Below are 8640 nucleotides of genomic sequence, written 5' to 3'. Positions count from 1 at the left end.
ATAAAGCCCCTCATCAGGCTCCCCATTCAGCAGGTGGTCTGGTTATCTCTCTCTCCCTCTGTTCTCCCTCTCTCTCCCCTTCCCCTGTTCTCTCTCTCTCTCATCAATCAATCAATCAATCAATCAATCTTGGAAAAGATAATTGATATAGCCATCAAATGTGCTGGTTCTGTTGTTTTCCCTGTAAAGTTATGAATAAGTTGATTCTATGTCTTGTAATCATCATGAATCTTGCATAGAGTGGGTTTCACTAGAAAGAAGGAAAAAGTTGAAGATATTGAATGCTACAAAAGGAACAAAAATTTTTTTAATGGAAAATAACTGAGAACTAAATTAAGAAATTGATGCAGTGCCTTATAGTCATCAAAATGATGAAAGCAAGGAATATTTTATTATGAGAGGTATAAAGTTTCCTTCACATACCAAACCATTAGCCACTCTGCTTCCCCACAATTTTGAAATCTAAGAGGAATGGAAGTTATGTAGATAATACTTTTTCTTGACAGTGGTTCATTAAAACCAGCAGTACTCATGGACTAAGCAGCAGCAACCTTCTGGTATTTAACCCTGGGACCTCATAGATATAATGATAATGTTTTGAACAAATATTGACCTGACCAGAACAAGTTGTTCACATGCCTTGTGGATTGAATATTAACATTTAGTTGGTGTTAATATTAAAGTATAAGGTAGTCAAGTCTCTGAAAGTCAGAGTTCTGATTTCCTGTTAAGACCGTTACAAACAAAACCCCATTATATAATTAGAAGACCACATGACAAAAATAATTGAAAGCTTAGGTTAAAATAAAAATGTTAAAGGCCTAGTTTCCTTTTAACACAGACATACCAAGTCTGCAAATTTAGAGGAGAAATTTTAACAACAGGACACAGCCCCTGGCAGAGTCTTTGCATATTTATTCATAACTAGAAGTATATTTTGGCCATCAGAGCTTCCTGTGGCGTAATTCAAATCCATGGACCAAAGTAGGGTGTGAAGACAGTATCCAGAAGAAACAAATAATCAAAGATATGTTTAGTTAACCAGATGTCGAAAGGAAAATTAGAATTTCCTTTGATAAAAATGTTTCTGGTTTTAGAAACATTGAATAATTTATATTTTCTTCTTTAGTTTTATTGATTATTTCCATATTTTCTTTTTTTTTTAAGATTTTTTATTTATTTATTTGAGAGAGAGAGAGAGAGCACAGGATGGGGTGCAGAGGCAGAAGGAGAAGCAGACTCCTCGCTCAGTAGGGAGCCCGATGCCGGGCTCAATTCCATCCTAGGACCCTGAAATCATGACCTGAGCTGAAGGCAGACTTTTAATCAACTGAGCCACTTGGGCAGTTTCCTTATTTTCTACAATGGCTACTATTTCTTGATCACTATGGACCAAGTCTTGAGCCTCTATCTTCCAGAGGCTGGTCATGTACATCAGCTGACTGACTCATACGGACACACATATAGGTCCTTTAAAATACCTGAGGATACTCTCAGAGGTCAAATTGAGCACCATGGGATGCTGATTCCCACAGGATCTGGGGTACAGAGAGCAGGTATGAGTCAGGGAAGGCTCCACAGAGCAAAAGAGACAGGAACTAGATCTTGTGGAATAATCAGGTTTTGTAGAGCTAGGTCTCAGGGAAGACCAAGAAAGAGAAGTATGAGCAATAGAGAACAATTGAGAAATTGTCCCCCAAAGGCTCAGTGTGGTACTTCAGGACAATGGACAGTCTAACAAGAGCAGAAACAGGAATCTGTAACTGGATTTTCACCTTTCTTTTCTCGTTTGTCCTAGTACTCACTCTGACTTAGCCTCTGAGTGCAAGTGTTATGAATGTCGAAACAAGGGAGAGACAGAGTTAAAACAGAGGACTACAAATGGTTTATTAATTATTGGTGAATCCATTTCCTGAGTCGAGAGAGAATTGACTATTATGTTCAGAAGTGCTCTGCTCTAAGCACCAGTAACAGCCAATGAGGTAGATATTAGTAACTTTTATTTTATAGATCAGGGAAAAAGAGGGTAGAAAGTTAGAAACACTTAAAAACTTTAATAACCTGTTAAGGTCTTATTACCTCCATGTTCCAGCTGAAACTCAGAAAGGTTAAATGATTTGCCAACAATTATACAGCTTGCTTACAACTGAGCCAACTTGAGCAAAGGTCTCCTGATTGCCAGTCCTTTGCTCCTTTATTTCCACACCCACAGCCTCGGAAAATTACAGGTACCCCTCCCCACCTTACTCAGGAAAAGACACCCCTGAGGGTGATGTTGCATATTGCAGATTGCATTTCACTAATTAAAAATGCTGAGATGGTCAACTTGTATCACTTCCATTTTTTCCCCCCAGTAATGTTTAACCTTAAATCAAAAAAAAAAAAAAATGTAGAAGATAAAAGAGCATGTTATCTGGCAAGTCCATTCCACCCCCATGGTTATTAATTTCAGAACACATCTGAATTCCTTCTCTGGGGAACAGACAGCTCCTGGCCGGGTCAGATTTCAGGTTCTCATCTGTTTCTACCAATGCCACTACCAGAATCTTCTTTGTAGTCAACCTCTGAAGTCTTCCCTGAGTACAACTTGGTGTCTGAAGATCCAGTCAAGTGTCTGTGGTCATCAGTCTCTTCACAAAATCACAGTCTCCTCTCTTGGCAAAACATCTACTGCCCTGAGCTTTGCTTTTGGAAACAACTTCTCCCCGGGACCATACTTCCCAGCATGGAGGCAAAGAGCTTTGCAGTTTGGGATTATGTTGTATTTGCAGCCCTCTTTGTCATTTCCTCTGGAATTGGGGTGTTCTTTGCTATTAAGGAGAGGAAAAAGTCAACTTCAAGGGAGTTCCTTGTTGGGGGAAGGCAAATGAGCTTTGGTCCTGTAGCGTTGTCACTGACAGCCAGCTTCATGTCAGCTGTCACTGTCCTGGGGGCTCCCTCTGAGGTGTACCGCTTTGGGGCATCTTTTGTACTCTTCTTTATTGCATATGCATTTGTCATCATCCTCACGTCAGAGCTCTTTCTCCCCGTGTTCTACAGATCTGGCATCACCAGCACTTACGAGGTAAGACAACTCTTCTCTTCTTTTTCATTTTGGAAAGAGTTGCTATTTTCTCTACACTTGGACACCCCCCCCCCATAATAGTATACATTGTCTTAATAACACATGGTAGATGAAGAGCGCATTTATTTTCAGGATGATTATGCATCATGGCAAAAACACATTTCATTCTTATTGGAAAAGCTTATCTTTGCACACGCCGAACTGTTTTTCCACCTGTAGAATGAAAATATGGAGCCAATCCCACAAGGCTATCTCACTGATTAAATGAGAACCTATCTACAAACACCTAATGCATTGTCTGACTTGTAGGAGAGTCTCAATGAAAGAGAGCTGAAGTTGTTATTTGTATTATGCGTGTCAGTCTTCTGAAAAGCATGCAGAACATACACTATAAATATCATCATGTTCCAGATAAGAAAACTGAAATTGACATAAATGGCTTCATCAAGATTGTATACTAGATAAGGTCTAATGAGAACCCATTTCATCTTTATCCCTTTCCGTCACATAGTAGAGCTGAGTATTTTAATATAGGTTATTTCTATCAGTGGAGAAATGGTAAAGTTTTTAAGAGATTAAAGTTTTAATGGGGGGAGGAGTTGCTAAATGATACAAATATGGGGATTATATTGAGGAAAACAAAATGAGGCAGCGGTCTTTTGATTTTGCAATAATTCTCAAGAAAAATAACATGTTAAAAATTGAGTTCGCATGTCCAGTGTTTAAGCATGATCATATATCAGTTTCTAAGAGAAATGTGTGTATTTTCCTAATCTAACACCATCTCTAGCAAGTCACAGCAGAGGACTCTTAACATACCTCCTTTTTTTTTTTTAAATTCTGTTAACTAAATGATTATAAAGGATTACTCTGGACCTTAAAAGCCACTTTGGCAAATGAATACTTTACAGCAGCTTTTAAAACTTGTGATTCTGCAGGTAATCATAATCAAACATCCAACCTCAAACTCCTCTCCCCACCAAAACTAGATAATCAGAATTAGGTCATGCAACAGCTACTCTCTGGGATGTAGTTCAAGAGGAAACGAGTCAATTTATGATTAGTCCTAAAATATATATATGCACATATCCTTGAGGCTCATTAGTGTACTTCTGAAAACATAAATATATCCCAGGTTTTTCCATTCAGCTAATAAGGTGTGACTTCTACAGACTTTGCAAACTTTTTTAAAATTTAATTTAATTTTATTTTATTTTCAGTGTTCCAAAATGCATTGTTTATGCACCACACCCAGTGCTCCATGCAATACATGCCCTCTTTAATACCCACCACCACTGCTAACATTTTAAGAAAGAATTGCCTCAGTGACTGCTAGAGAGGGGAGACAGAGAGAGAAGGAGAGGAGACAGAAAATGGGAGTTTGATTTCAAAGCCAATTGCTTAATAATAGGTTGTCTTTGTGCAAGTTACCTAATGTTTATCAGCTCTGGTTTCCACGCAGAAAATAATCCCTCCTTCTTTCATAAAGAGTTAAGTATGAAAGAGCTTTTTAAATTACAAAAAAACAAAAAACAAAAAACAAAAAAAACCTACCTAAATGTGGAAAATCATCTTTACAACTAACTAATTCAATATCCCATTTAATACTCATTAAACACTACTATGTTCCGGGCACACTCCAGGCCCTGGAGATGAAGCATTGAACCAAACCTCTGCTCTCACAGAGCTTACTTGATAGCAGTGATGATCAATAAACATACTATGTAAGACAGTCATAATAGAAAAGTGTTTGCTATTTGTGTGCTGAGCACCTCTCTAGCTCTTTTATATGATCAAATCATTTGGCCTTCAAATAACCTTTTTCAATAGGTTCTGTTATTATCATTCCCATTTAACAGACGAGAAGCATGAGGCACATAGAGTTCGGTAACTTGCTAGCAAGTGGCCGTGTTTCAAACATGGACCATCTAATTTTAGAGATGGCATGCTGAATCACAGTGCTATGCTGCCCTACTAAGTACAGTAGGGAATAAGTAAATAGGATAATGTAGAATGCAGGAGCTCTGCTTTGGGCAGAGAATGTCGACAATTCATATGGGGTGGTTAAGTGAGACTTCAGTGAGAATTGAATTGACGTTGAATTGGGGACCCAGAGAAAGCAAGCAATTGCACCATGGGAGGGAAGACCATCCCAAGCTAAAGTAACCACAGGCCCTAAAAGGGGAGAGTGATTAGCATGTGTGAAGGATAGCAAAGAAATCATTATGCTTGGAGAAGAGTGAGCCAAGGGGAGAAAGGGGAGAGTTGAGATCAAAGAGGTGGGGGAGGGAGGACAAAAACAAAAACAAAGAGGTGGGAGAGCCTCACTCCATGGAGTAGCAGTTCTCGTATATATGGGGGTCAGACACAGGGGGCCTTGAATATTCATGAGGTAATTTGGTTGTCACAATGAGTGGGGGATACTACTGGAGTTTGAGGGGCATGAGCAGGGGCACCAGGTGTCTTACAGTATATAAGACGTATATATATGATGGATAATTGTACGACCATATGCTTAATGATTTTTTAATGCCCTCATGTTCAAAACCTACAGCAAATAGAAATTAGTAGTACTTTGCTACATAATAATGTCTGCTTTTTTAAAAAGATTTTATTTGTTTATTTGACACAGAGAGAGAGACCACAAGTAGGCAGAGGGGCAAGCAGAGTCGGGGAAGGGGGGAGCAGACTCCCTGCTGAGCAGAGAGCCCAATGTGGGGCTTGATCCCAGGACCCTGAGATCATGACCTGAGCTGAAGGCAGAGGCTTAACCCCCTGAGCCACCCAGGTGCCCAATAATGTTAACTTTTTTAAAAAAGAAGCTATACACATGCACTATAAATCAGTCTATTTCCCCCAAATTAAAATGGAATAAAAACATTGTCTTGAGGTTACTGAAACTTTAGTTACTGAGCAATCTATTCCAGATGTGTTACTCAATACCCAGGTCATTGTAACTGGTTTTAGTAAAGTGGTTCAGTTACTGCATCCAACCCATTGCAAATATGTAGCTGAGGAGATGTGAGATTGCCTTTTAATTATTAAGTTAATACAGTTGTAAGAAATGTTAGGGTTTCATTGAATTTAATTTTTAAATTTTGTTGCCCTCTACATATTTTTAATTTTTAGTACCCTAATGGTAAGAACTTCAGATCGTGTAAAGTACATAAGGGGAGATTTGGGGACTGCCTTTTGCTTTATGAGAATTGGCAAATGGCACAAGGATTAAAAGCATGGCCTCTTGAGTATCTGGCTTGCTATGCTAGCACTGCCACCCACCAGTGGCATGACTGGGAAAATTGCTTAACTTCTCCATGCCTGATTTCCACATATGTGGAGTAGTGATAATAAAAGCACCTCTCTCCCCAGATGTCTGGGAAGAGTGATTGGGGTGTTACGTGCAAATACTTTTAACTGAATCTGACAAATGGTAAGTGCCACATAAGGGTTTTGTATTTTTCTTTATTATTATTGTTGTTCCTGTGGTTACGGTCCCCAAGTTTATACCACTCGAGCTCTTTATGGAAGCTTCAATGTATTGTTTCTTTTTTCATTCTCCATTCCCTGTTACCCATTCACAGATATTCTTTCCAGAGTCTTTTGAAGTACCAAGGACTGGAAGAGGTTGTGTCTGTTTCTCTAGTCCTTGAATCTGGGATGACCTTGTGACAGAATGTGGCAGAAGGGATTTGTAAATTTGGAGCCTAGGCCTCATGAGGTATATAGCTTCTGCCTTTGCCCTATGGAATGCTCTCCTGGTACTGCTGTGTCAGGAAGCTGGGCTACCGGGTCCTTCTTCTGGAGGAGGAGCGGACACACAGAGGAGAAGAGAGGCACCCCAGCCAACAGCCAACTCAACCAGCAGATGGGCCTTCTCACCCCACTGACCTTCCAGCAGATCACAGTCTCATGAGGGCCCTGGGGAAACAAGTTGAGAAATAACCCAGCCAATCTGCAAAATTATGAAATATATGAAATTCTTTTTTACATTTTTTTTGATTGTTAGTATATTTTTTATTTAAAAGATTGTATTTATTTATTTTTGAATTTTATTTTATTTTATTTTATTGTTTAAATTAGGGTATAGTTGATTAAGTCCTTTATTTTTAAGCCAGTGAGTTTTGGGATAAGTATTTTACAGTAATAGCCAAATGATTAAAATGCTTTGATATATAGTGGGATTTCAACACCAAGATGTGCCATCCGTGCGATTTTATCACTAGTTGGCCCCATGTCAAAGTATGAAGGATTGTTCTCACCATCACGTCATAGATTAGGCTCAACTCATTTGCAGTGTCATATAGTTTCATGATCTCCACTTGGATGATTTGTCATTAGTTATTGCCTTCTTTCTCTGAGCACACACTAATAAATCTAGTCTGTTTTTATTCATCCATAGCACTCATTTATAGACTAATATCTGCCTGCCTTCTCATTTTTCTTGGACTTCTTAAAACTAAACATCTTCTGAATTACTTACATCTCTTTAATCCAAGCTTTTTCATTGCAATAATGCACAGGCTACTACGTTTTTAAGTATCATCTTTTATCATGGTTTCTAAGCTTTATAGATGACATACTGTGGAAGGTTAGTTTTTTTTCCTTTTAATTCTCCTTTAAATTACATTTATGGTGTTGTAGTAATTATATTCAAGCTTTCAGAAATGAGATGTGTATAAGATGTCACTATTGAATGTTATTTCAGCATAGTAAATGATGCTACAAAATGTTTTACTCAAAGATGGGTATTCCGGGTCTGAGAGGGTTTGAACCCTGAGAGGGTTATGAAGCCTTTGAGGTCATGGCAAAGGATTGATGTGTACTCTCTGTGAGATGGGTCATGACAGCGTTTGGGTAGAGGAATGACATGACGTGATTTGGATCTGGAGTGTTGCTCTAGCTGGATGTTGGCAGTGAGTCTGGGGTTTTTCTGCTCTAGCAGGGGGTCTAGTTAGGAGGCTCTTACTGTAGTTCAGGCAAGAGCTGATGGTGTTGCAGGGGCAACAGAAGAGATAATGTAAGTGGCTTATTTTTGAAAGTGTGATGTGGGCAACCAGGATTCTTGTATGAAGTAGATGTGGGGAGTGAGAGAAAGAGAGGAATAAAGAAGGGATCCGTTTATTTGGGTTTGAACCAATATGAGAAGTCGGAACCATTTAATTATTCACTAAGATGGAAAAGAATGTGGCTCTATCCAGGTCTGCAGTTTTGAAAATAAATACAAAGATGGGAAGCATTACCTGTGCAATTTTTCAAGAGCAGGCATGAAGCATGCGACTCTTCAGCTGAACTTCCATTTTTACTTTCGACTGTAGCGATAGATAAATACACATCAAAAAGGACAATTGAACGAGGGAGGGAGTAATTGAAAGGCTGGGTAAACATGTTCTTTCAGACGGATTATAATGCCGTTGAAATTATCTCTCGTTTCACGGATGAGAAACCAAAGGCTTAGGTCACAGTAAGATAGTGGCAAAGCTCAAACTAGAATTCAGGGAGTCTTACTTCTGAGCCACTTCTTCTTCTCCCCCTCCTCCTCCTCCTCCTCCTCCTCCTCCTCCTCCTCCTCCTCCTCC

The 8640-nt window shown here is 39.1% G+C and overlaps 1 protein-coding gene across 1 annotated transcript in view; it reads left to right on the top strand.

The window, feature by feature from the left end:
• Positions 1-2400: 2400 nt before the first annotated feature.
• SLC5A12 (solute carrier family 5 member 12) overlaps positions 2401-8640 on the top strand; it is a 43974-nt gene continuing 37734 nt past the window's right edge. Inside the window, exon 1 of the mRNA XM_032881236.1 lies at positions 2401-3064. Coding sequence (XP_032737127.1) covers positions 2726-3064 — 339 coding nt within the window. The 5' untranslated portion in view covers positions 2401-2725. The remainder of the gene's footprint in view (positions 3065-8640) is intronic.

The sequence above is a fragment of the Lontra canadensis genome, unplaced genomic scaffold (genome assembly GCF_010015895.1).
Source record: "Lontra canadensis isolate GAN:19392208 unplaced genomic scaffold, GSC_riverotter_1.0 scaffold74, whole genome shotgun sequence".
In the NCBI taxonomy this organism is placed as follows: domain Eukaryota; kingdom Metazoa; phylum Chordata; class Mammalia; order Carnivora; family Mustelidae; genus Lontra; species Lontra canadensis.
Note: the sequence above shows the minus strand (reverse complement) of the source record. Positions and strands in the feature narration are given on the sequence as shown.